At 39.8% G+C, this 26,967-nt stretch overlaps 1 protein-coding gene across 6 annotated transcripts in view; it reads left to right on the top strand.

The window, feature by feature from the left end:
• Positions 1-26,967, top strand: part of CUX1 (cut like homeobox 1) — a 372,829-nt gene that overhangs the window by 324,035 nt on the left and 21,827 nt on the right. For 5 of the 6 annotated variants that reach the window (XM_039333967.1, XM_039333965.1, XM_039333964.1 and 2 more), the window contains 2 exons: positions 3,879-4,143; positions 7,942-17,957. The exons of the other annotated variant lie outside the window; for it this stretch is intronic. In XM_039333967.1, coding sequence (XP_039189901.1) covers positions 3,879-4,143; positions 7,942-8,650 — 974 coding nt within the window. In that variant the 3' untranslated portion in view covers positions 8,651-17,957. Of the gene's footprint in view, positions 1-3,878; positions 4,144-7,941; positions 17,958-26,967 lie in introns of those variants that run through there. 6 annotated transcript variants of the gene reach the window in all.

Raw genomic sequence — 26,967 nt, 5'->3', positions numbered from 1 at the left:
GAATTCTGGGAGTTGAAGTCCACATGCCTTAAAATTGTCAAGTTTGGGAAACATTGTTATAGACCATTGTGTTAATAATCTCCCTTAAAAAGGAAAGATTAGAGACCAGGTGGTTGTCAAGAATAGATAAAGGGGCTCTTAAGGAATGGTGCACCACAGCCTCTTTTAAGGATATAGGCACAACTCTTCCCAAATGAGCATTGGTTAACCTCCTGGATCCAGTTCATTATTTACCATCCACTACCACTACAGCTACACATAGGAGCTGAGGAGGCATGGATGCATCCCACAAACAGCAATAAACATACCAAAGACAGCACCCTGTCCACTTATTCAGATTTCACAAGTCAAAATGAGTTCCAGATAACGTATCAAGTTGTACCACTTTATACAACCTTAGTAAGGCCACACCTGGAATACTGCATCCAGTTTTGGTCACCACATTACAAAAAAGATGTCGAGACTTTGGAAAAAGTGCAGAAAAAAGCAACCAAGATGATTAAAGGCCTAGAGACTAAAACATATGAAGAACAGTTGCAGGATTTGGATTTGGCTACTTTAGAGAAAATAAGGACTAGGGGTGACATGATAGCAGCATTCCAGTATTTGAGAGGCTGCTACAAAGAAGAGGAGGTCAGCTTATTTTCTAAAGCAGTGTTTCCCAAACTTGACAATTTTAAGGCATGTGGACTTCAACTCCCAGAATTCCACAGCCAGCAACACTGGCTGTGGAATTCTGGGAGTTGAAGTCCTCATGCCTTAAAATTGTCAAGTTTGGGAAACACTGTCTAAAGCATCAGAGGGCAGGACAAGAAACAGGAGAAACTTCCTAACAGAACAGTTAACCAGTAGAACATCTTGCCTTCAGAAGTTGTGAGTGTTTCATCACTGGAGGTTTTTAAGAAGAGACTGGACAGCCACTTGTCTAAAATGGTATAGGGTCTCCTGCTTGATCAGGAGTTGGACTAGAAGACCTCCAAGGTCCTTTCCAAGCTCTATTCTGAATTTGAATTTGTAGCCCAGATTGGCCTCTGCCCAATATTGCTTCTGATTCAGAAGAGAGAAAACAACCATCAAGACTAATAGCCACCAATAACCTAATCATCTTTGAATTAGTTCATTCTCCTCTTAATTAAAGCTATCTGGCTACCATATCTGAACTGTCATCTTTTATTGTCTTTGTTTTATAATATTTTATTTCCAGAGCAGTAGAAAAACTCATCACTTTTCATGGTTATCATGTCTCCAATATTAGGAGGATAGTAGATTGGGTCAGGCTGTAATAGATGGTCATAAGGTTTTCATAAATGATTTCACCACTCCTGGAAATGAATAACAGCTACAGGAATACAAGTTTCCGATTGTTGTAAGTCATCAAAACAATCATCTCCCAACTTTAAATTCAGGAAAACAGAATCACAAATTCCACAGGCTGCAAGCGCCCTCTTGTGCTCTGAAATCTGATAACTGTTCAAACAACTTGTTCAAAATATTTAACAAGCAGAACAACCAGGGTAGTGTGGAATAATCTGATTCACCCAAGACCAATTAATCAAATTTAGTCTGTTACAATCATAGACTTGTATGGGGATGGGGTACAGCCATTACAAAGCAGCATAAAAAATCAAGGTATGTAGGTGTATATGTTTATATATAAAATCTATAAAGAATTACAAAAAGCTAGTAGATATAAAAGATACATAAATTAAAAACTAAAGTATATATACAAATTTGAAGCTTTTAAGTGGTCTTCAAGGGTAGCCCGATGTATGTATGTGATATAGTATGTGTAGAGTTTGTAGCCATCCTTAGTAAAGTTAACAAATATTAAAATCATTAGGTTATTTGATTTAACTTTTTAATTAATTTAAGAAATATAAAATTACTTGAGGCATAGTTATGCAGGACACGACTGCTATTGTAAAAGAGCTTTTCAGTCTTTAACAATAAATATAAATGAAATGCAGACCCACCGTTCTCTCTCTAGAGAAAGGAGGTAGATTCCTTGTGGTTGGCAGAAATGGCAGTTCAAGGATACTCATGTTTACAGGGAGAGCTATAATTAAAAAAAAATAGATGCTTTGCCAGCAGAAATCCTCCAGTGTGACCTCCAGCATCTCAGGTTGGATAGATGGGACCGTGGGCTAGCTGCAGGACCAATAAATGTGGCCTGAGATGGGCTGCAAATCAGGCATCTGAATCGGCAGACAAAAATCCAGGAGCCAACCCCATATTTACATCAAGTGAAGGCTGAGTTCCAAAGTAACAAAACAGGACTGAAAGAGGTAGGAGCAGACATTAAAAGATAGAGGCATCTCTAAGGATTGCAAGCTGAAGCATCAGTTGGGGAACAGAAGCATTAGGTAAATAAGTCTGGTTCAGTTACAAAGATTTTCATGGAGGCTGGTGTGTCCTGATTTCTGTTAAGACTTGCCAGATGAGCAGTTGGCTCTCTCAGACTGGAATCTCAGTATAGAAATCACCTTTTTTTTTTCTTAAGGCACCTGCAAGCATATGTATTTCAGATGAGTTTGAATTGTAACTCACACAGTTAGGCAAGACATTAATTGTCAAAGGTCAACTTGTCTGGCCTCCTGTGGAGCTAAGCCAGAGATAGGCAGACTTCAGGATGGTGAAATTTGTATTGTAGTTCATCACACAGTTGTTTAGTCTGGATTTGGTATTTTTATTCGCCTATAGAGTCCTGGAATAGGCAGATGTTGTTTGATGGTGTTAAAGGTATTGTCACAGGATGCAGGCTGTTCCAAGTAAAGCTGCCTTTTACAATTGTCTGATGGTGATTTTGTAGATGCCAATGGTGTTCAGGTGGCACTCCGGATATTTTGGAATCAAAGGCGCCTATTACTATTGACACTGTCTTTGCTTTCTTTTGCCACAGTCATTCTACTTCTATTTTCAGATCTTAGTATTTTGTAATTTTCTCCAGTTCTTTCTCTTCTATTCTACTGTCTTCAGGTACTCCAGTGTTCACTATCCAGACATTTGTTTTGTCTTTCTTTTCAACAATTGTTAAGTGTTAAGTGTTAGGGCAGGTGTTTGCTTGAATTCTGAAGATTAGAAACTGCCCAGGGCTGGTTATAAGATGGGCGGCTATACTGTATAAATGTTTTAAATAAATGAAGTCCCAGAGCACCTTAGGTTTTCATTTTCTATTATTTTGTCTATTTTGGGGTCCCACCAGTTCTTATTTGCCAGCAATGGTCTTTCTTGCAGATATTCCATTGTACTATTGTGGCTATTTTGTTATACTATTGTTTGTAGTCAGTCTGTGCAATCTTCTTTCAGCAATTAACTAGGTGGTTCACTGATTGTTAATATTATTACTGAATATGAAATATGTCCCTGCTGAAAACTTAGGCAAAAGATAAGCATTTATAGGTACCAAATTCTAAATTCAAAAATTTATTTTAAGGTTTATAATTAAACAAAAATCAAACAAAGCCCCTTTGTACAGATTGATTAAGCCAAGCACTGTTTCAATACTTAAATGCGGAAAGAGAGGAGTATTACTGCAAATGTTAAACTGTTAAGGGACAGCTGTCGTTTGCCATGCACCAAAAGATTTTCCAGGAGATCCTGACCTACTGTCTGATTTGATCTATGAGATACAATCCCGTTTATCAGCTTCTGAGCGCATTTCAGACTTCACACAGTACCCTACAGGATGGCTAGATACATCTTGTGCATAAAACATGAAAAGAAACTGTCAATCTTAATAGATGTGTCTTGGCTAAGTAAAACAATTTTAAGTAGATTTCATATGCCCCATAGAGTTGCAGAACCTTCTCGTTAAGAACCAGCTTTCCCATTTGTTGCTTTTGTCTCTAGCTGACAGCATGGCTTCCTTTATTTTCCAGCATACATGAAACGGCGGCACAGCTCAGTCAGTGACAGCCAGCCTTCGGAATCATCTTCCACTGGAATAGATTACAGCCAGGGGGCCAGCCCACAACCACACCATCAGCTCAAGAAGCCACGGGTTGTCTTGGCTCCAGAAGAGAAAGAAGCTCTGAAACGAGCCTATCAGCAAAAGCCATACCCATCACCAAAAACTATTGAGGAACTTGCCACACAGCTCAACTTGAAGACCAGCACAGTCATTAATTGGTTCCACAATTATAGGTAGGTAGCTCCAGGTTTTTCCAGGTTTCTGTTTTACTGCAGAACCAGCAGTCTTTGTGCCCTTTTCCTCACAAAAGCCCCTTGGGAGGGGACTTGCTTTATTACAGATTAGTTTCAGCTGTGTAGTTTGGTCTGTGTCTAACAGAAGCAGTTTATGACCATTCGGTCAGAGACCATACCAAGAATGAATGGTGGTTAGAATCATTTCTCAGAGTTCAGACCAACACAGCATCCCCATAGTCACATGATTGGGGTTTGAGTACTAGGCAACCCATTCACGCTTGCAACCATTTGCCAAGCATCCCACAATCACGTAATCACCATTTGCAACCTTTTCTGCCAGCTTATCCAGAAAAATCAGTGGGGAAAATGGCAGGGAAGGTTGCAGGTTGCTGGGATAACTCTCCTCCAGCCTCACATCCTCCTCTGACATCACACTTTACATGGAGTCCTTGTCTTATGACCACAATTGAGCCCAAATTTTCTGTTGCTAAGTGAAACATTTGCTAACTGAATTTTGCTCTATTTTACAACCTTTCTTGCCACAATTGTTAAGTGAACCGCTGCAGCTGTTAATTTAGTAACACAGTTGTTAAGTGAATCTGGCTTCCCCATTGGCTTTGCTTGTCTGAAGGGTCACCAAAAATGATCACATGACCCCAGGACATTGCAACCGTCATAAACATGAACCAGTTGCCAAGCATCTGAATTTTTATCACATCACCATGAGGATGCTGTGTGAAAAACGGTCATATGTCCCTTTTATCAGCATCGTTGTGACTTTGAACCCTCACTAAATGAACTGTTGTAAGTTGAGGATTACCTGTATTGACTGCTTGGAGGCCCTCCCTGTGCCACACCTCTCAGGCGCTCCCTCGTACACCTGCCCCGACCTGCATAGTGCCCCTTGTGCACAACCTCATACATCCAACCGATATCGCATCACACCTCTTGCACCCTCTCTGACCTACCCCATTCCTCTCAGGCACCCAATACACACACACACACACACACACACACACACACACTTCTTGATCATCCCCTTGCACCCTCTCTGACCTACCCCATGCCTCTCAGGCACCCAATCCACACCACACCTATCACACACACACACACACACACACACACACACACACACTTCTTGATCATCCCCTTGCACCCTCTCTGACCCACCCCATGCCTCTCAGGCACCCAATCCATACCACACCTATCACTCACACACACACACACACACACACACACACACACACACTTCTTGATCATCCCCTTGCACCCTCTCTGACCTACCCCATGCCTCTCAGGCACCCAATCCACACCACACCTATCACACACACACACACACACACACACTTCTTGATCATCCCCTTGCACCCTCTCTGACCCTATCCCATGCCTCTTAGGCACCCAATCCACACCACACCTATCACATACACACACACATACAAACACACAACACACACCGTGCCTTTAGTGCACCCTCATGCACCTGACCCCTGCTGTGCCTCTCACCACTTCCCTCCCTTTGGGCCTGGGACTTGCAACTTGCTGCTTCCCAAGTGACCGGTTGTGGGAAGCCAGCAGCCAAAGCCTCACCTAACAACCATGAGATTCAGTTAATGATGGCAAATAGGACTGCAGGATTGCTGTCACCAAGTGATGCAGTTTTGCTTTACAACTGCATCACTTAGCGATGGAAATTCTGGTCCCAATTGCTATTGTAAGTCAGGGATTACCTGTGTAGTGAATAGACCATTTTGATCAAGTACCTAATAGGACTTCACTGTTAGATAGTTGTATCAAATTAATGTCTTAATCGCTTTGTGCACCCAGTTAATAAGGTTTTGTTCTAAAAAGCATACTTATAAAATCCACAAGTAGCAAATGCTTCCTTTAGAAGAGGCGTGTCCGACTGAGTTAGAAAGAAACATCTCTTTCTAACTAATTGTACTGCAACTGAAATCATTAAAATAAAGTTTAGGAATAACAGAGCTGGAAGAGACCTTGGAGGTCTTTTAGTCCAACCTCTTGCTCAGGCAGGAAACCCTAGACCAGTGTTTCTCAACCTTGACAATTTTAAGGCATGTGGACTTCATCTCCCAGAATTCCACAGCCAGCAAAGCTGGCTGTGGAATTCTGGGAGTTGAAGTCCACATGCCTTAAAATTGTCAAGGTTGAGAAACACTGCCCTAGACCATTTCCTCTTTGAAGAAGACGGTCTTTTTTCTCATATGCCATTTGTGAATTATATAGAATGTATCTGAGAAAGCGCCATTTAAATCTCAACGTGCTCACTTAGGCTGCAGAAAACTCAGGTATTTGGGACGTTCTCCCCAAGATAATAGGACAGTTTGGAAATCTCCTTCTGCAATCAGAAGGAGAGCAAGATTGGACTTTGGAGGGGAGAAACTGATCACAGGAAATCCTCTCTTTCCCTCCAACCAAACTTCTAGGCACGTTTTTCCAATAAGAGACCCTCGGAAAAGGGGAAGAATGATGAGGTAGAAGGAGGATAGACATATTCCAGGAGAGACAGTGAATACAGGGAGCCCTTGTCTGATGACTATTCATTTAGCAGCCAAAAGTTATAATGGCGCTGAAAAAAGTGACTTACGACAGGCCTGCACTGAGAGGACCGCTGCAGTGTCCCAACAATCACATGATCACGATTTGGGTGCTTGTTGCATATTTATGATAGTCCCAGCATCACCTGATTAGCATTTGCAACTGGCTTCTGACAAGCCAGATCAATGGGGAAGCCGGCAAGGGAAGTCACACGTGTCTCACTTAATGACTGCAGCCATTCATTTAATAACCTTAGTAAAAAAAAAAGGTGGTAAAATCAGATATAAGTCACATGATGCCTCATTTATTGACTGCACTGCTTAATGACTGCTCTGTGTGCTCTCTAAAGCTACTCTGAAGCATGTCTTTCCTATTCTTGGAATAGGGAATAGGATGCTGAGGTGAATGGCAAAGTGCTCTATAAATGATCTGTATTAATTTAACTCTGAACTGAAGTTTCTTTAGTGAAATTTTATTTCAGACTCTCTACTAAGGCATGAATCTCCAAGGATGGAGTCTTGCTTAATTCAGTCTCTTGCCTTCAGGACGTACAGGTAGTCCCCAACATATAACAGTTTGTTTAGTGACCATTCAAAGTTACAATGGCACCGAAAAAAGTGACTTATAACCATTTTTCACACTTACGACCGTTGCAGCATCCCCACAGTCAGGTGTTCAAAATTCAGACATTTGGCAACTGACTCATATTTATGACGGTTGCAGCGTCCCAGAGTCCTGTGATCATGTTTTGTGACCTGACAAGCAGAATCAGTGGGGAAGCCAGATTCACTTAACAACTTTGGTAAGCAAGGTTGTAAAATGAGGCAAAACTCACTTAAAAATGTCTCATTAGCAAAAGACATTTTGGATTCAATTGTGGTCATAAGTCGAGGACTACCTATACAGCCTTGTTGCCCTCAAGGTCACACGGGTAGCCCCTGTTGAACCATAAATGTTAATATGGCAGAATCAGGGAGTTACTAAATACACGGAGAAGATACACTATTAACTGTATTAAATAAATTAAGTTCCAATTAATTCCAATTTAGCTTTTATCCTGACTTTACCCCAAAAACTTTGTGCCACCCTCACCCAGAAAGGTTGCCTGTCTTCCTCTCAGCCTGCGTAACCTCTGTAATGATAGTGGAATCATCCCAGATACACCCATTTGATGTCCTTGGAGGAAGTGCCAGGTGCAACCGGTGGTGACACTCCTTTCTCACCTGTTTCTTTCAGGTCACGTATTCGTCGAGAGCTGTTTATTGAAGAAATCCAAGCTGGAGGCCAGAGCCAGGCTGGGTCGAGTGACTCTCCTTCAGCTAGAAGCAGCCGGGCAGTTCACAGCTCTGAAGGAGACAGTTGTGATGGGGTGGACACAGAAGGCCCATCCGATACAAAACAAGGCAGCCTGGAAGCAGATGAGTACAGCAATGCAACCATGAAGTCTCAGGGAGGGCGAGCAGCGTCAGCTTTCGAAGCAGGGGAAGAGGCACTGCGAGACGCCGGATCTTCGGAGAAAACGGAGACATTCCAGTTGGGAATGGAGAGCTTGGAAGACACAGATGACGAGGGAAGGCTCAAAGCACCACGTCGGGGTTCTCCCCTGAGCTCTCAACATTCAGGAGAAACTCTGGAGGCCAGGCCCAACTGTGCTCCAGAAGAGGATGCCTCTACCTCAGTCCTTGCAGGGCAGCGCTCCTGCAAGCCCAGGGGAGAAAGTGTGGAGAAAGTGCCCATTGTGCCAAGTACCAGTTCCACGCTGGCCACCACCAGCTCTCAGAAATCCAACTCACTCAAGAGCTTGTTCAGTTTTTCTGAGGCAGCGTGCTCCAAGAACACACGGGACAACACCTTGAGGAAAAAGAAGGCAGCAAATTTGAACAGTATAATCCACCGTTTGGAGAAGGCTGCAAGTCGAGAGGAGCCCGTTGAATGGGAGTTTTGAGATTAAGCTCACCCAGCTCCACAGGGCTGGGGAAGTTAAAACTTGGACCTCTGTTGGTTTCTATTGTGTCCCGCACTTACCGCCCTGCAGGCCACGGGGCAAAAAATGCCATAGGCCAAGGTGCATATAGAGAACAAAAGGAGTGTTTAAGCCCAGTTTTATGTTTGTGTTTTCAAGGAAGAAAACTGAAACTTGTCCAGCTTTTTGTACCCTGAAGTGTTTCTATTAATTGCCCTAAAGTGATTTCCACAGTTTCTGGGGAAGAAAAAAAACTCATACAGCTTTTGCCTTCTGCCCTCCTCTTTGGTGTGGGCTTTAAAACAAATATATATATACAAACAAGAAAAAAAATTAAACCCACATATTTAAAAGGGGGGCTTTTTATCAGCCATCTAATGGCTAAACAGAGCGATAATAATACACTATTATCTTCTTTAACCAGGAAAACAAAAAGATGGGAGGGGAGATTTTTTGAGATTAAAAAAAAAAGTTGTTTTGTAGCTCTTCAGTTGCCACTAAGAGATTGCACAGTCAACCCGACTCTAAACACACTAGTTTGAATTCCTAAATATTTTCAAGAAAGAGTATTGTTCGAAACTTGGGGTTTAAAAAAAAACGCATTTACTCCATGTATTTTTTAAACAGACAAAAAAAAAGATACGTCAGGAAAACATCTTAATTTGTGGTAGCTGACTTCAGTGTTTTTCTTGTAAAGTGGAATAGAAAATTGACTTGTAGTGCACATTGTTTCATAGCTTTAACTGATTCTAGTCTCTTTGTTGGCTGGAATTTGTTTAATACACTCCATTTTAGGCCAAATCAGGACAGAAAAAAAGAAGAAAAATTCTGAAATCTAGGTATTTTATAATCTGCTTTTTAACCTCTAACCACAGAGCACGCGGATCAGACCTCATTCTGGGAGGTGTGGGAGACAGCTTGGAAAAGGGATGTACTTGATCGGTTCAGATTAATTTGCATTATGCCAGCCTTGCCAACAAGTCCATATAAGTTACTAGTCCTCAACCCATCTGATTGCACATGCCACATTAATCATTGACCTATGTGATCTGGAAGAGGAAAAAAAACACCAGCTTTTTGAAAGAAAAAATAAATTACATGGGCATCTGGAAACAGTCCTTAACACACGCCAGGCAATCAGGTGGGTGGCATAAGGATAATATACTATACAAAATACAATGTGTGGGGTTTTTTTGACGGAGAGGGGTTGGTTGGCAAGAAAGATGAACGTGTTCACCTGGCATCAGTTTCAAAAAGTGTGGTGGTGCATTGAGAAGCCTCACCCAACCAGATGAATTTCCATCATCCAGAGCTGGCAACAGTTCACAGGATAACATTACTGGGGCTGATTACGATCTGGGGCTTGCCTGGTATTTCATCAGCCATTCTGCTATTCTGGTCTCACCTACTCCAGAGAATAAAGGTAATCATTTCAGCTTCTTTGGAGTATCGTTAAGCACTCCTAAATGATTATCCATGGTCCCATGGCATATACTGGTTACTAAAAGAGAGTAGTGGGCCTAGAGGAAGAGTACGTAACCCTCGATTATCACAATGTCAAACTACAGAATGGTTAACCAAAGCACACAACAGGAACTGTTCTCCTCTCCCAAAATTTAGCTCTGCCTGTTATTTTATGACAGCTGCAGAGCCGATCAAAGTACAGCATCAATTTTCCAAATTGTCTCTAACTCCTCCTGTTGTCTATGTGTATATGCGTGAGCATAGAAGTGTATGGAGGAATGAGTGTGCGTATGTGTGTGTGCATGTGTGCAATTTTATACGTTGGTATTTTCTTACGTACTTGTGCACGCTTGGAGTGCATTACTGCCACCTTTTTTCAATAAGCTGTTTTATCAGTTACGGCTTCTACAAATTCGCTGATTTAGATTCCTTTATTGCCATATCTTTAAAACTAACAATAGATGATTTTGGTGTTTATGTATGGGTATGAATATGTATGTGTATATATATCTATATATAGATAGATATAGGTATATATACATACACACACACACACACATGCATATAATTATATTATTTTTTGGCTTATTTATAGGTGCTGTATTTTATTATCTGATTACTAGGAAAAGCCGAAAGGGGCAAATATTCTTTAGAGGGATAGACTGCCGGCAGTATTGGGTTTAATTTACAAGATGTAGTTGTCAAACTGTATATTATTGACAGATTTTTTGGGGAGGGCCGTATTGTGTATCATGAAAAACTGCTTAGGTCAACATCTTTTGATGACACTTTAATGGTGCATTCATGACTTATGTTCTAATTAATATTTACTTTATGATATTGTGGGAGGGGATGGGGAAGAGACATTCTGACTTTAAAAGATATATTCCCAATATTACACCTCAGTGTAGTTGTATTAATTGGTCACTAAGTCTGTTTTGGGGAGGGGACAGTGCTGTAAAATGTGAAATCACCTTCCCTGTGTATTCTTTTTCTTTATTTAAAAAAAAAAACAAATTAGGTTTTTACCATGTCTTCAATATGCAACAGCAGCACTTAGTTCAAGTCTTCACAAAATTAAGAGTTTGGTAGCTTTAACAACAGCAACAACAAAAAATGCCTTTTCATGGTCCAGAACAAAAGCTCTAGGAGGCTGGAAGGCAGGTTTGTTTTTCCCACTTTTTGCTATTTTATAGTTTCTTGGCTGTTTGGGGGATATGAAATGTTATCTGTAAGATGCACAAAGAGCTCTTATTATGACTTGAAGGTGCAAATCTGCACAAATATAAGCCAGATTAGGGACAGATTCTGGCTTGAGAATCAATAATGGGACAGCCACACTTTCCCTTTAGAACAGTATTTCTCAAGCTTGGCAACTTGAAGATATGTGGGCTTCAGCTCCCAGAATTCGCCAGTCAGCATACTGGCTAGGCGCTAGGGAATTCTGGGAGTTGAAGTCCACACATCTGCAAGTCGCCAAGCTTGAGAAACGCTGTTTTGGAGCACCTTGAGATCTTAAGGCCTGCTGCTGATGGTGTTTCTTTTTGGCTTTGGCAGGATCTTCCTAGAAAATTGACTTTAGAATGCTTATGATAGCTGCCACCCATCAGGTCCCAGCACAGTCAGTTACAGCATGTGACATGGCTTCAAACTAAAGGCCTGCCTTCCACATACAATGAGAAATTCCCACTTCCTTTGCAAAACCGGAAGCAGCTCTTCATTCTTTGACAACATTTAAAAAACACTTGCATTGCTTCACTTCCATTAGACTTTAGCTTCCCAGCAGGCAAAGGATTTGTTTTTAGCCTTCCAGTGTCTGTATATTTCTTTAGGCAACGGAACAATATCCCATTCTGGTTTATTGTCTTCCTCTTAAATACTTTCCAGTATGTTCAGTTAGCCATTGAAGTTAAGACCTCCCTCTTCCCTCAGTTCATTCTATCAATATACTGGGTGCCTCTTCTCCATAGCCCATGGAGAGATATCACTAATGTGACACAGGGCAGCCTAGCACTTGAGGTTCTGCCATTTGCCCTAATAAGCAATATTTAAGTGCCTTGGGAAAAAAAAATATTCTCCTGTCTTTCATGTGATTTCCCAACCAGATATGCTTGGATTTTAGCAAAGAAATTACAAATTCAGATTTACCCTTTCTTTTCACATTGGGCAGCACTTCCTGCCAAAGCAGAGGGCCTTGTTTCATTCTTCCCCAAGGGAACAGCCTGCTCAAGAACATGCGGCTTTTTGCAACCAGTAATGGTTGCAGAGTTTAAGCCAGCTAAGTGAAAGGTGGTACTGCTCTGCCCATAGCTGCACATTCGATTCAGGAAGTTTCTGGAGATTTAATTAACTTGGCACTTTAATAACATTTGGGTTCTATTGATCATTTCTGTTCTCAGTTTTGAAAGGAGAGGCTGTAATTGAGAGAATCAGGGTGGCCAACATTTCTCAAAAATCTATTACCTTATAAACAAGGATGCTGTTAGTTATCCCAGTGTTGGTCTTAATAGTTTGACTACCATCTAGGCCTAGTATGGTAGGACTCTACTTTCTGTGGGTAGATTTAGCTCTATTGGAGATTTCTGCCATACAGAGTTAATGACAAGTTTTGGTAGCTTGCCTGATGCTGTGCTTTCTGACTGAGGCTTAGGAGATTTTGGAGGAGGGTGCCATTCAGGAGTTTTCTTTGAGTCTCTCTGAAAAGATTTAGCTCCTGATCCTGGTGGTCTTCAGCTATTGGCTGGCAATTCTGTGAATTCTTGAAGTTCACTGGAATGGTGGGAGGCTATTTGATGCCTAGAACAAGAGAACTATAATTAAGAAGAGAGCAACATTCTATAAATGTATATTTTCTAATTCTGTCCCTTAAATTGCACAAGTACATCACCCAATTAAAATAATTGGCTGAAGATTTACTCCACCTAAAGCAATCAGCCAGACCCTTCTCAATCCTCTCTTGTTAGAAGGATTTGGGCTTGGATGCATGCTCTATTGCCCATTGCAGCCTCTATTGCCCATTTGGTCCACAGTCCACTGTGAAGACTGACACGTTAGTCCACTTGTAAGTTAAATCACTCCTCACTTCCACATATATACACACTTTTGCAACTAGTGGATAGGATGACTGCATTTCTAACTAGACTTTCTGCAGCCTGGATCACAAGTTAAGTTATAATGTTGATTGGTTAGTTGGGACAGGGTTATTCGTTTCTTTTGGACTTATTTTGTGCAGACCCAGCCAGTGATGGTTGATTAAACCATTTTGAAACAACCCACGGCGTAGCATAATGTACAATCTCATTCTGTATTTTTTCGAAGGCTCTTGGTGTGTATCCATCTATCTTCCAGACACCCAAGAAATAGGGTTTTCCAGATTGGTCCAGAAAACTGTTCTTTTACTGAGGACTCTGATGAGAATATCTGTAACGCTAGGCAGTTTTCTTTGAAAAAGCAGCTCATCCCATCTACCTCTCCTGTAGTGCATATACACTCCATTCAGTAAAAGCTGTAGCCCTGCCTAGCACTCCATCTTAAGCCAGTGCTCTGTCCAAGAAAATACCCAGAATCCTCAGCAACAAGCTGTCATTCCACGGCTGACTGACATGCAGTAGTATTTCTGCCGTAGATAGTTCGGAGACTGCTGCTCATGAGCTTTGCTCATCTCATTTCACTTTAGAAATTTATATTAATTTCACAGCCCTCTTTTGAAGCCCAATTTAGCCACAAGCTTTCAGTCAGTTGTGAGTAGATGGTACATCTTTCACTTTGCCTACAAGGGGAAGAGCAGACCCCAGTTGGAATAGCCCAGGGACCCCAGCTTTCCTGTTCCAAAGAGATTTTTTTTCAGCTGCTTTTCAGCCTTCAAGCAACAAGGAGAATGACTGAGCAACCTTCCTCTCAACACTGTCACCGAGATAGGTACTGTGGAAAGGAACTCCTTTATTTCCATATTGCTCTGTTTCCCTTTGAGGAGGGATTATTGTAATGCGGCATTCAACCAGCCTTGAGCAGAGGAAACAACAGCAGCTTTGGATTTCTTAGAGTTTATTTGAAATAGGAAAATTACAACCTGCATTGAATTGAACTTACAATTAAATTGGCACAGGAGTGTCAGGCCTCTCTTGGGATAATTTGAGTTCTTCCTATACTCTCTGGTGTCAGAAGTAGTTGACGTCATGCATTTATCTGAAAAGGGAAGGAAATTAGCTTGCAGTCTTGAGAGGCCAGACTGACTTACTGACTCATAAGGAGACACTTCAGCTTGTTCTTTCAATCATTAAGCTTAGCACAGGAGAACAATTACGTACAATGACTTTGTTTTCATGATTTCATGAAGCAGAAAGTTGCCAACCACATTTTGGTGAAAACACTCCATGGATTTGATTTATAGTTCTCTGTGTTGTGCAACCCTCCAAAACTGAATTAATCCTGTAAAACACACATTATGGTAAATGTTGGGCAGGCACAACCTATTTTTGATCATGGAGAACTAGAAGGATAGTGTTGGAAAGCTGGAATCTTATTTGTACAGAATTATCCAAATACATTGAATTAAGTTGGGAATTCTCACTTACAAGCTATGACTATTAAATCTGACTGCAAAATCTCCAGACAACCACTAGATAACAGCAGAAGCCATTCAAAATCACTTGGTTGAGTTCCGTGACTTTAGAAATAAATAAGAACTTTTGTATTTCTGCTGCCATCTAGAGGTCATGTGGATTTTTGTGGTCCATGTGTGGAAGCCTTAGTACAAAATGTCCAGTTAACTATGCTTTTCTAATCTGTGACTGAAAAGCCAATGATGCCACAGTGTCATCCAGGTTAAAGAACTTTTACAAAAGAAACTACTGATATTAAATTTCAGTTTGCTATTTCAGTATGTAGAAATGCTGCCATTTAAAATAAAGCAATAATTTGTGGTTTTGACAGGTAGCAGAGCACTGTTATTTTAAACATTGTGGTGTGTTTGGATGTAAGAATAGTTTAAAATTAATCCTTAAATATGCAGCTCCAAATAAGAACTGAGAAAGCCACATAGAAAAACAGTTCTAGGACAGTACTGGTTGAACAGAAATTCAGATACCATAGTTAAAGTGCCTCGGCTACTTAAGATCAGCATTTCCCAACTTGGCGTCTTCCAGATGTGTTAGGGCTAATTACTGCAATTCCAACATATTTGGAAGATACCACTTTGGAGAAGGCTGTTTAAAATGAGTAGGTTTTGCTTTCCCTTATGTACCAGTCATTTTCAAAATCAGAGAGATGGGTCTTAAATCCTTACAAAAACTCTTGAAGCTGTTTTAAGTTTTTAAAGACTTGTTTTAAACATTTGGCTCCTGCTGTGGGCAATGATGAGTACTGCTGGATTACAATCTATGGTCACTTCTGTGGGGGAGGGCCAAAGAGGGGCCAAATTCATTCAGGACTGGACTGTGTTCTTTATGAAACATTGCCATGGAAGCATCTTTTTTTTTTCAAAATGGGATTTTCACACATACAATGGTACTTTGGTACTCATTGTTAATTGATTCTGAAGGTAGGTGTACCAAAAACAATGATTACCAAACAGATTTTTCCCATAAGGAATTATATAGTTAATCACAAGGCAGACAACACCAACAAGTTCTAGCTTGTGTGTTGAGTACCAAGCAAATGATGAATGCTGGGGAAAAAAATTCACGCCCAAATGCATCAAGTACCAAATTTCAAAGCAGTTGAGTACCAAGGTACCACTGTACATGCAGTGCTTGTTTTAGTCTGAATCCACCTTCCTCAATTGTACACTTCCAGGTATGATGAGAATTATAACCCAAAATCTGAAGGACCCTAAGTTGGGCCTGGCTTTTTGAACTGCATTTAGACTTGCAGGTACCATACTTTCGAGGGAATGGAAACATAAGATTAAATATAACTTGTCAAAGGGCTTTCTTTCTACTGAACAATGTGTGTGTGATTTTTCATTATAATGGTGTTAGCATAGTTCAAAAGTAAATAGGTAGCAATAAAAAGACAGTTGTTCAAGGATGGATTTTATACCCTAAGATCCACTCTCCCCACTGACTTGGACAAATACTTATTAATGGCAGTGTGCTAGTCTCCAGCAAGGGTGTCTAAACTTGGCAACTTTAAAACTTGTGGACTTCAACTCCCAGAATTCTCCAGCCAGCTTGAAGTTCACAGATCTTAAAAATTGTCAAGGCTGGATATCCCTGGTTTACAGTAATATCTTTTAAACTAGAATATATTTCAGCCCTATTCCAGATAGCAAAGCCAAACATATTGAGTTGGAGCCATGTGGAAAGGTGTCTTCCATTAACAAAACAGATATTCTGTATTTTATAACAGAGCACTATAAATAGAAAAATCCAAAAGTGAAATGTTTATAGAAGCAATCTACAACAAGCAAGGACATGAAATCTGTTACAACCCTTGAATTACTGAAGTGTAGGCATTCTTAGATGCTATTCTTTTTCTTCCTCCTCACTTTCTCAGACTGCGAAATGAGCCCTCTGTTCCGTTAGGCTTTATTGAATACTCCTAGATCAGCCTTTTCCAACTTGGCGTTCCTGCATTTGTATGATGCATGGGAACTACAATTCCCAGAATTCTAAGCATTAGGAGGGATCATCCCAGCACAAGCTGAGGGGCTTCAGGATGTGAGAAGGTGCACTGAATATCTGGCAGAGCTAGATTGTAGCAATTGTCCCAATCAGGAGCAGATTGCTTCCTTGGACTACCTCTCTGTCTGCTATACTAGCAGAATAGTGTAACTCTATTATTAGTTTTTCTCTTTTTCACAATTTCCTGTTTTTCTGCTGCTTTGTAGTGCATCCATCACTAATCCTTTGTTCTGTTATTTAAAAAAAAAAAGCGTGGAACAATCTCCTGAAGTAAGGCAGAGTGAATTTTGAAAATCTCATCCACTTTTTTAATAACAATAAGCTTTTTGAGACAATTCCCAGGTATTAAGGTTCTTTCATGCAGTTAATTGGTGATTAATTAATAAACCATCTGAAAATTGCGTCTCTTCTGAGAACCCACAATTCTTTGTCACGAGCAAAATGCAAAGAAGGTCCAGGGAAAATAAGGTCCTCAACACAGATTGACTGTGGCCTCATTTTCTTTGAGGGGGAAAAAATGTTATCTACAGCATCAGGAAGTCTCTCTGTAAATAGGATGCAAATTAGCTTCAAAAGATTTATCAATAGCTTGATTTTCACTCCAGTGGAAATAGGTTTGGTTTATGATGATACAATATAGAAAGACTAGGTGTGGGTGTCTTTAATACAGCAATTTATTTTCGGTTGTTTTGTTTGCATCATAGATGATTTTTGTATATTACTTGTTTGCATGACATCTTTCCTTTATTGGCCTTGCTATGCTGTAAAGACATATAAACTGCAAATCCATTTAGCATGTGGATGGACACACCTGGTTGGCCATGGTGAGAATCTGGATAAGGGAATCTAAAGGTATCATGTTGTGTCACTTATCCAAGAGTAAACCCCATTGAAACCAGAAGGGCTAACTAATAAATAACCATAAATGAGACAGCAATATCAACCTTAAGACTGCAAAAATGTTCATTTGAAAGCTTGTGATCAGAGCACCTGGCAAAGCATTGATTTTTCAGCCCTCAGTGAGCCTAGTAGTCCTCAAAAGTGTTCTGGAATCTTCAAAAAAAATAGCTCCCCAAATGCACTGAACATAGCTAATATTTTAGGCAGAATGTGATAAATTGATACCTTGTGCTAAGTAATAAATTAATATATTGAGTAAATCAAAAGATACTACTCTTCCTTTATCCTAAAAAAAAAAAAAACATGTTCAAGGATCTGATAGAACAATGACAATCTTTAATGTTCTTTTTGACTGTGCAGCTCTTAAATTCAAAAGCAGAAATGTATTCCGGGCACAATACACGACCACTCCCTTGAAGTAGCCACATGTTTTTGTGAGATTGTCTTGCTGGTTTCCTAGACCAGCCTCTGCTGAGTACCCATAGTGTTCAAAACCAGAAAGATGTTGGATGGCTGTTCTAGATAATTCTAATTACAGTTACAACTTATTGCTGATTCGACATATTAGATAATCAGTAGAAAAACTGCAGGAATAAATTGAACCTTTTTCAGATATTGTACCTCGCTGCCCTTTATCATTCAGCATTCTATCTCAGTCATGTTCTTTGGGCTTGATAAAGATAGGAGTCCAAAGAGCTTTTGAAGGGCCCCTGTTTCCATTCCTCAAATCATCTATCCTTTTATTGCTTGTAAGAGAGTAATGGAACCAGGGGCCTAGATCATCCCTTTCTCTCTCAAAAGAAAAGAATCTGTGATTTCCAGAGATCAAAGGCTTGCTTTAGCTAGATTGAGCATTAGAGCCAAGATACATCCTGCTTCCTCTGTGTAACTCTAGAAGAGCTGAGCTGGAATCAGCATCCCTTGTTTTCATACCTACAAAACTTTAAAGGATAGAAATGCCTATAAAATGAATAAATGTTAATTGAATGAACTTGTCCCCTTGTTCTTCAAAAGTAAGGGAGAATAACTGTTATTTCTGAGCATGCTAAAGTGTAAACCATCTGTTGTTTGGCACATGGTGGCCAAAAGAAGGATTGTGCCATAACCATTTAGCATTGGTTTCCTTAAGAGAAAATGAAGTGTTCATATGTCTTTGCTTTAGACTTTGCTTCCTAGGCATTGTGCATTGATTTCCATCAGGGTGTAATATGGCCCTGTATAATTAAAAACCTGGGTCAGGGCACATGTCCAAGTCCACCTCTGAGGGAAGGATGCTTTGCTTTACAATTGACACAAACTTTTTCTCTTATGCTCTTCTCCTTTTGTCCCTTCAGCTTGTCACATCTTCCTCAAGTTTCATTCTGTTCCATATTACATTTTTTGTTAGACGTTCTTGACAAAACCGGAAGGGTTTTCTGCTTGCTTACTTGTCCATCATAACTTCATTTCCACTCCCTAAATCATCTTTATCCATTCTCTTTCACTTCTAGACAAAAAGCTCTTCACAGAGCTCCAATCAATAAACAAGAGAGGCACTTAGAGTGGTGATGATCAAATTATAATTTGCTAGCCCTCATTCACTCACATAGACACTTTGGAGTACCGCATTGTAGAATTCCTTTTCCTGATAATCCTGCAATAGTATTGCTAGATTAAACACAATGGCAGCAATCTATAATCATCCACATCCAGAGAGTAACCTCTGTCTACCAAAGCATTAACTTCAACTCCTGGGTCTTTTATATTGGAGCACTCAAGAGAAGCTCATTCCAGTTTAACTGGGACTTCTTCAAATAAAACAAATGCCTCGGCTTTCCTCTCCCATTTAGCACTTACAAGTGATTTGATTTTTATTCAACTGTCTCACAAGCATGTAAAGCATAATGACCCTTAATGAAGTTGTTCTTTTGCCCGTAATATTCTTGGCTGCAGACTGTCTGCAGACACTCTCATCTGAATAAGTTCATCTGCATAAATCACAAATGAACTATGGATATGAGCTTCAGTCAAGACCCATAGACTCTTGTATAACTGGGTTGTTTGTAAATATGTATTTTTAAAAACAAAAATTATTTAAAGATATTTTGAGCTGAAAAGTTTCAAAGGATAGAAAAAAACGGGAGCACAAATGCATGAGAATCCAAGGCAGACTTATGAGACATTTGAAGGGCTCTCAGCCTCCTTGAGCCTAGAGAGTGAATCCATGAACAGGCATTTTCCCCTTTCCCAAAATGTATTGAGATTGGAAAAAAAAAAATACTTCCCTTCTGAAAGACGGCTTTCCTCTACCCAAGATTACTCTTAAACCTCTGTGTGGTTTCCACCCTGAGTTTGCAAGTTGTCTTTTTTTGCATGACTTTTGAGAATCCCCATGATCCTAACTATGGGGTTGTCTGGAAGCATGGACCATACTACAGTACATTAGTGGTCATTGAGTGACCTCTCCTACTGGTTTTCTTCTCTTTGTTTTGAGAGTAGTGCATTCACTGTTCGTTGACGCTGAGCTGGATTCTATGGTACAGCAGTGGCAAGCCATCTAGTGTTGTCCAGGGTTGGGGGGTTACAGTTCCCACAGTAGCTTGCCGTTGCTTATGCTATCGGGGCCGATGGGTGTTGAAATCCAAAGCATCGGGGGCATGTGGTTGCCTATCCTTGTACATGGCAATGTTCAACGTAGTCCCCAAGGTGGCCTGAGGTGCTGACTGAAGGTTCTTCAAAGCTGCATCTCAACCTGTTTTGGGATTTGTTAGGACGTTATCCTTTGGAAAAGGACAGTGAGAGAGGGTAGCGGGACTTAAACCTTAGAAGCAAAAATAGACATAATAATAGATCTCAAAGCAACCGTTTGTATGTCTTTCTTCCCACTACAGTAGCTTCATGCTTTACCCTTTAATGGTTGTTAGGTACACCACTCTGCCTAATGATTAGCTGGCCATAAAGATCCTTTGCACACTTGCAATGATGTGTTTGGGGAAGGTGAGAACTTTTTGGAAGGAAAAGAGAATGAATTGTTTTATCAGCATATGGGGAAAAGGAATGGTACAGTGTGGAGTTCTTTTGCGTGAGGGTAATACAGATAGTCCTCAACTTACAACAATTTGTTTAGTGACCGGTTACAACAGCACTGAAAAAAGTGACTGTTTACGACCCTTGCAGCATCCCCATGATCCTGTGGTCAAAATTCAGATGCTTGGCAACTGACTCATATTTATGACGCTTGCAGTATCCTGGGGTCATGTGATTATTTTCTGCAACCTCCTGACAAGTAAAGTCAATGGGGAAGCCAGATTCACTTAACGGCCTTAACATTAACTTAACAACTGCAATGATTTGCCTAACAACTGTAGCAAGAAAGGTTGTAAAGTGGGGCAAAATTCACTTAACACGTTCTCACTTGGCAACAGAAATTTTGGTCTCAATTGTGGTTGTTAAGTCGAGGACTATCTGTACTGAAGAGAGGCAGCAGCTTATGGAAAAATAGAGGGGAAAAAAGTTGAAAAGTAAATAATAAAGATCTGTTTAAGATGGCCGCCACGTGCAGGGCTCTGAAAGTGAGAAGTAAAATGGCACTCGGTCTTTGGAGCAAGATTGCCCCGGAGCTTCTGCTGCAGGCCGCCATTTCTGGCATGCTGGCACTCCATTTTTCCAACAGGAAAACTAGCCCACTCACCCATCATCCACATCCTGTCCAGCAATTGGAACCTGGAGAAAATGATGAGGGATGGAGGAAATAAGCTTTTTACGAAAGACAGATTTTATTGTGAAAGATTTTTTTAAAATTTCTCTCTGAATAGTCTATGCATTTCCAGTTTTAAAAGCCGTTTTCTGCTGATCTTTCCCCCCAACCCTCCCCCCAAAAAATCAGGCACTGTGTAATCTATTCTGAACAAACCTCTGAGGAATGTTGTTATCTGCAGATTTGGACCTTTAATTCCAAAGTAAATGGCAGCCTTGCTCATTCTTTTTTTGACACGTAGACACACACACAATCCAGTCTTACATATTCCAACCCTATTGAATTGGGGGAGGGTGGTGCCTAAGATTTTGCCACTTAGTTATGCTCTGAAGAATTTGTTTTTATTTTATTTTGTTTTTTTATTTTTATTTTTATTTTGCATTTGTGCAATAACTACTTGCCATTTTACTGGGCTAATCTTTGGACTTGCCCTGACTACTAACACAGCACAAAAATGAACTTCGAAACACAAAAAAAGGTGTATTTTTTTTCCTGAGAATATTTTCTTTTAAAAAAAAATATTGATAAGCTCCATTTTATCCCCGTGTACTTGTGGTGTCCAACATTTTTAGCAGTATTTTATAAATATATATATAAATATATAAATAGATATATATATTATTTTTTTCCTGTAACGCACTAAGTCTTAGGTGTTTTTAGAAGCTCGTTTCTTATATTCAGAATCACCAATTTTAATGAAATACCCTCACAAAGACCCAGTTGACCAAAAAAAGCCTTTTTTTTCTTCTTTCTTTTCTTTCTTTTCTTTTTTTGTACACGTAGCTTTGAGAGAAGCTGCCCTGTTGTGTTGCTGTGATTTCATATTTTGTAACATTTTATTTCTTGTTCAAAAGTTTATTAAAAAAAAAGAGAGAGAGAAAAGTTTTATATGGCTGGCAGTGACAGAGCAGGAGAAGACTCCTTCCCTTGGTGGGACGGGGTACTTTCTTCCCAACCTGGGTTAGCCAATGTATGTTCTCAGCACTGTACAACAGTCCCTATATGATATGGAGAAGCAATATCACTGTACGAAACTCACATGATGTATTATTATAATTATTATTATTATTATTCACTAGCACCCTAGGTGTGATAATTGAAGTAAATATCTTTTATACAAACACAGTGATGTCTGGGTTGTCTTCCTTGGGACAGGCTGAATTCAAACGCAGCAAACATTTCTTCAGTGGGCTGGCTTGAATTGTAATTCCATGATTTAATGATTTTGTAGAGTTTTACAGTCTAATTCAGATGTTTGATGCTGTGCGCTGCCTAATGCTCTTCATGGGAACTTTGGTGTGCAATATTTGGAACATCAACATGTTTGGATGTTAAATTAATTGGCTTTATTATTTATATGAAGATAATATTTATTTTCATTTTTTTTCTAATATATATGTGTGTGTGTACATCATACACACAATCCACAAAAACATTTGCAAACAAAAACATAAAGATTAGAAAAGAGACAACCCCAAACCAACTAAAAATGCAAAACAAGAAAGAAAAGAAAGAAAAATTTATCTTGTATTTTATTCTTATCAATAGTCACTGGTTGACTAATAAATGTACTACTGTAATATAATTATACAGTATCAAATATTACTGGAAAATGTCACAAAATCTATTACCGTAATAACACCTGTTGTTGTATCTGCATTCTGTTGCTTTGCAGCAGAAGAAAATGCTCCCTTTTCCAAAACAGATTACACATTTCCGACAACCATTCCTTGATATCTGGAATAATATCACATTTCCAATTTCACAATATTATTCTTTTAGCTGTCATGCATATTCAATATAGTTATAATTCCTGATAAACAGATTTGAAAGCATTAGTATATAGTTTAAAATCACATTATCTTCCTCATTTAAAGATTTTCCCATTAAACTGCTTATATAGGTAGTCCTCAACTTATAACTATTCACTTAACCGTCGTTCACAGTTACAACAGAACTAAAGTAAGTGACTTATTGAGTGATCTTCACACTTAACAATCGTCACAACATCCCCATGGCCACATGATCAAAATTCAGGCACTTGGCAACTGGCAGGCATTTACAATAGTTGCAGCACATTATGGGTCCTGTGATCGACATTTGTGACTTTTCCTGCTGGCTTTCAACAAGCAAGTTCAATGGGAGAAGCCAGATTCACTTAATGACTGCATCATGCACTTAACAACCGCTGTGATTCATTTAACTCTGGCCAAAAAAAAGGTTGTAAAATCAGGCCTGGCTTAACAATCACCTTGCTAAGCAGTAGAAATTCTGGTCCCAGTTGTCATAAATCAAGGATTATCTGTATACATTAATACAGTATCTCACAAAGAAGCTAGAGAGCCAGGATAGTCTAGTGCAGGGGTAGGCAACCTTGGCTCTTTTATAACTTGTGGACTGGCTGGCTCAGGAATTCTGGGAGTTGAAGTTCACAAGTCATAAAAGAGCAAGGTTGCCTAGCCCTGGTCTAGTGGTTAAGGCACCAGGCTAGAAACCTGGAGACTGTGAGTTCTAGTCCCACCTTAGTTATGAAAGCTGGCTGGATGACTTTGTGCCAGTTACTCTGTCACCCCATCCCACCTCACCGAGCTGCTGTTGTGGGGGAAAAAGGAAGAGGAAGGAGTATTAGATATGTTCTCTGCCTTGAGTTATTTATAAAAATAATGAAGGCGGGGTATGAATAAATACAATGTTCATCTGACTACATCATATGGATCAGTGAATCCTCAACTTTTTTTTCATCTTCAGTATAAAAAGTCCATCCTTTTAGATACCTTATCTGGGGAGCTTTGCACATCCTAAATAGAATTTTAATTTACAAATTTAATTTAATTTTCAAGAACCAACTTTAATCTTGGGTCTGTTGATACAATTTTAGTACTGTTAAGGAAATGAACCGCTGATGAAGCTTCGTTGAAGTGCTTTAGTCCTTGTTTAAAATATCCCAGAAACGTCTACTTTAAAAATGTTCTTAGGCTTTTGATAAGAGATATTTTATATGTTTTAATTCTGTCACGGATTTCATCAGGTAAGAGAGCAATTCAGCTGCTTGAAGCGACCAAAAGTGTGATCTCCGTGATGCATTGCCCCCTGCTTAAATTGAAGCTCTGTCGTGAAGACCAAATTCAGTTGAAATTGGGAGAAATCCTGAAAGCAGCCATTACATAACACTTGATTTAAAGTCCTGATCACAACTTCCGGTCAACATGTAATAGAACAATTCAACACCAATTCTTAAAGAGAAAATTTTCAAAAGAACTAAATATTTATGAGTCTCACGATCAAACTCAATCTGTATCCCAATAAATCCCAAAGATCTCTCACTGCATGGAGTCCATCTTTTCTACTTGTTTTTCCCAAGGATTTGCCATGATTGCAAAGAAAATACTGTAGATAACAACTTCCCAAAATAACCCTTAAGGCAGGGGTAGGCAACCTTGGCTCTTTTATGACTCGTGGACTTCAACTCCCAGAATTCCTGAGCCAGCCATGCTGAGGGGAAAGGGAGAGGTTTCCAAGCTGAGACATGCTGGCTCAGGAATTCCGGGAGTTGAAGTCCACAAGTCATAAAAGAACCAAGGTTCCCCACCCCTGCCCTAAAGGATAGCATTGGACTGTAAATTCATTACCTGTGCAGATGCCTGACAAAATATTGACTCAATTACAGGTAGCTCTCAACTTACGATCACAATTGGGACCAGAATTTCCATTGCTAAGCAAGGTGGTTGTTTAGAATCGCTGATTCTACAACCTGGTTCACCCCAGTTGTTAAGCCAATCAGTGCAGCTGTGAATCATATGATTGTTAAGTGAATCCAATTTCCTCCACTGACTTTGCTTGGCTGGGGAGGTTGCAAACAGCAATTGCATGACCCTGGGACACTGCACCCATTGTAAATACATGTGATCTTGTATTTTGATCACGTGATCTTGGGAAAGCTGTGGCGATGATCACTGTGAAAATTGGCCATAAGTCACTTTTTTCAGCACCATTGTAACTTCAGACTGTCACTAAAATAAATGATTGTAAGTCGATGACTACCTGTATACTTCTAGGACTGGATAGCACTTTGGATTAAACGGGAAAAACTGCTTTTGCAGTGCACAGGGAGGCCCTTTCAGGACCCATTTGATCTGGAAATTGCTGAGCATCCCTGCCTGCCTGCTCCTGGGTTTTCTGGAGGACTGCCTAGCCCCTCTCTCCTTCCCCAGAGGAGAGGCTTAAAACCCATGATACAAATTAATTTCTAGGTTTGAAGTAAAGAGTGTGTCTTTTTCCTAAGACAATTACTGCTGTCTGAACATTTATAACATGATAACTGATGATATACAAAAGAGATACATCAGAAAACCGTAAATGCTTTTCCCTTCAGAATGGCTGGTTTTGCTGTGTATCTTACAATAAACTAATCTTTATTTTAATTTGGTGGGAGTGCTAATCAAAATCTAAAAATAGCTTTTCTAGACCAGACTTTGCTCAAGATGATGCCTATGTGATCAGCTAATATAAAGAAGGACCCATGTTCCCCTGCATTTTTTCTTAGGGAACCCATGCTCTACTGACTCTCTTCTGGATTGTTTTACTGACTCTCTTCTGGATTGGGGAGTCAGTTCTCTCAGAATTCCTATTATTTCTTCCTTTCTGATCCATTAGTATAATAAAATCCATAGACACAAATGAAGCAAAATCCTTTATTTATTTATAGGAGTCATAACCAGAGCTATAGCTGAGAAAAGCTCTTCCACATCCTACCTGCTCAAAAGATCTTGTTAAATTTAAAAAGATTTTTGGACACAGATGATTTTCAAATATTAAATGTAGATTAAAGCCAGATTTCATTTCATTCATTCTTCTGTACTGAGCCACACCTTCCAAATGTCCCCAAGAGATCACAAGAAGGCTGTGAAAACAATAGCATTCCTTTGTTGCAGTTATTCTTTATTACAAGGATTGGCCAGGTTTATCATGTCTACGTCATTCAGGAAAGGGTAATCCATCAAAGGACAGAATTAAATATGTAGACCAGGATGGGAAATATACATACTTTCTTATCACCCTTGTTTTCCAACTTGTAAGACCTGCAAAACGGAAACTGTTTATTTAAGTGGCATTCCATCTTTCTATTTTTAAAAATATGCTTGGAAACACTTTTATGTTAGTGCCAGACCACGTGTAACCATCAAATTTAATAGAATAACAGAACAACAGACTTGGAAGGGATCTTGGAAGTCTTTTAGTCCAACCCCTTGCTCAAGCAGGAGACCCTATACTGTTCCTGTCTCTTCCTAACATGATGTATTTAAAAGCAGCAGTTGGGTTAAAAAATAGGTGAAAATGCAGCCCAATCTTATAAAACCTTAAATTAATATTAATATTTAGGAATGTCTTAAAAGCAAACAGAAAAGATGTCTGGATTGTAAGGCCACTTCGCTTTTTGGCATCATGCCCAAGAAAGGCCCTGCCTCAAAACTCATGCACTTCACATATGTTATCTGGAAGAGAAGCAGAGAAGTTGCATCGTAGAGCTGAACATCTGGCAGTTTGATCAGACAAGAGGAAGTCCCCCTCCCTTGAGA

This window comes from Crotalus tigris, unplaced genomic scaffold, assembly GCF_016545835.1.
Source record: "Crotalus tigris isolate CLP2741 ecotype Arizona unplaced genomic scaffold, ASM1654583v1 scf7180000024514.4999324561:1519799, whole genome shotgun sequence".
Taxonomy (NCBI): domain Eukaryota; kingdom Metazoa; phylum Chordata; class Lepidosauria; order Squamata; family Viperidae; genus Crotalus; species Crotalus tigris.
This window is presented reverse-complemented; position numbering and strand designations above follow the sequence as displayed.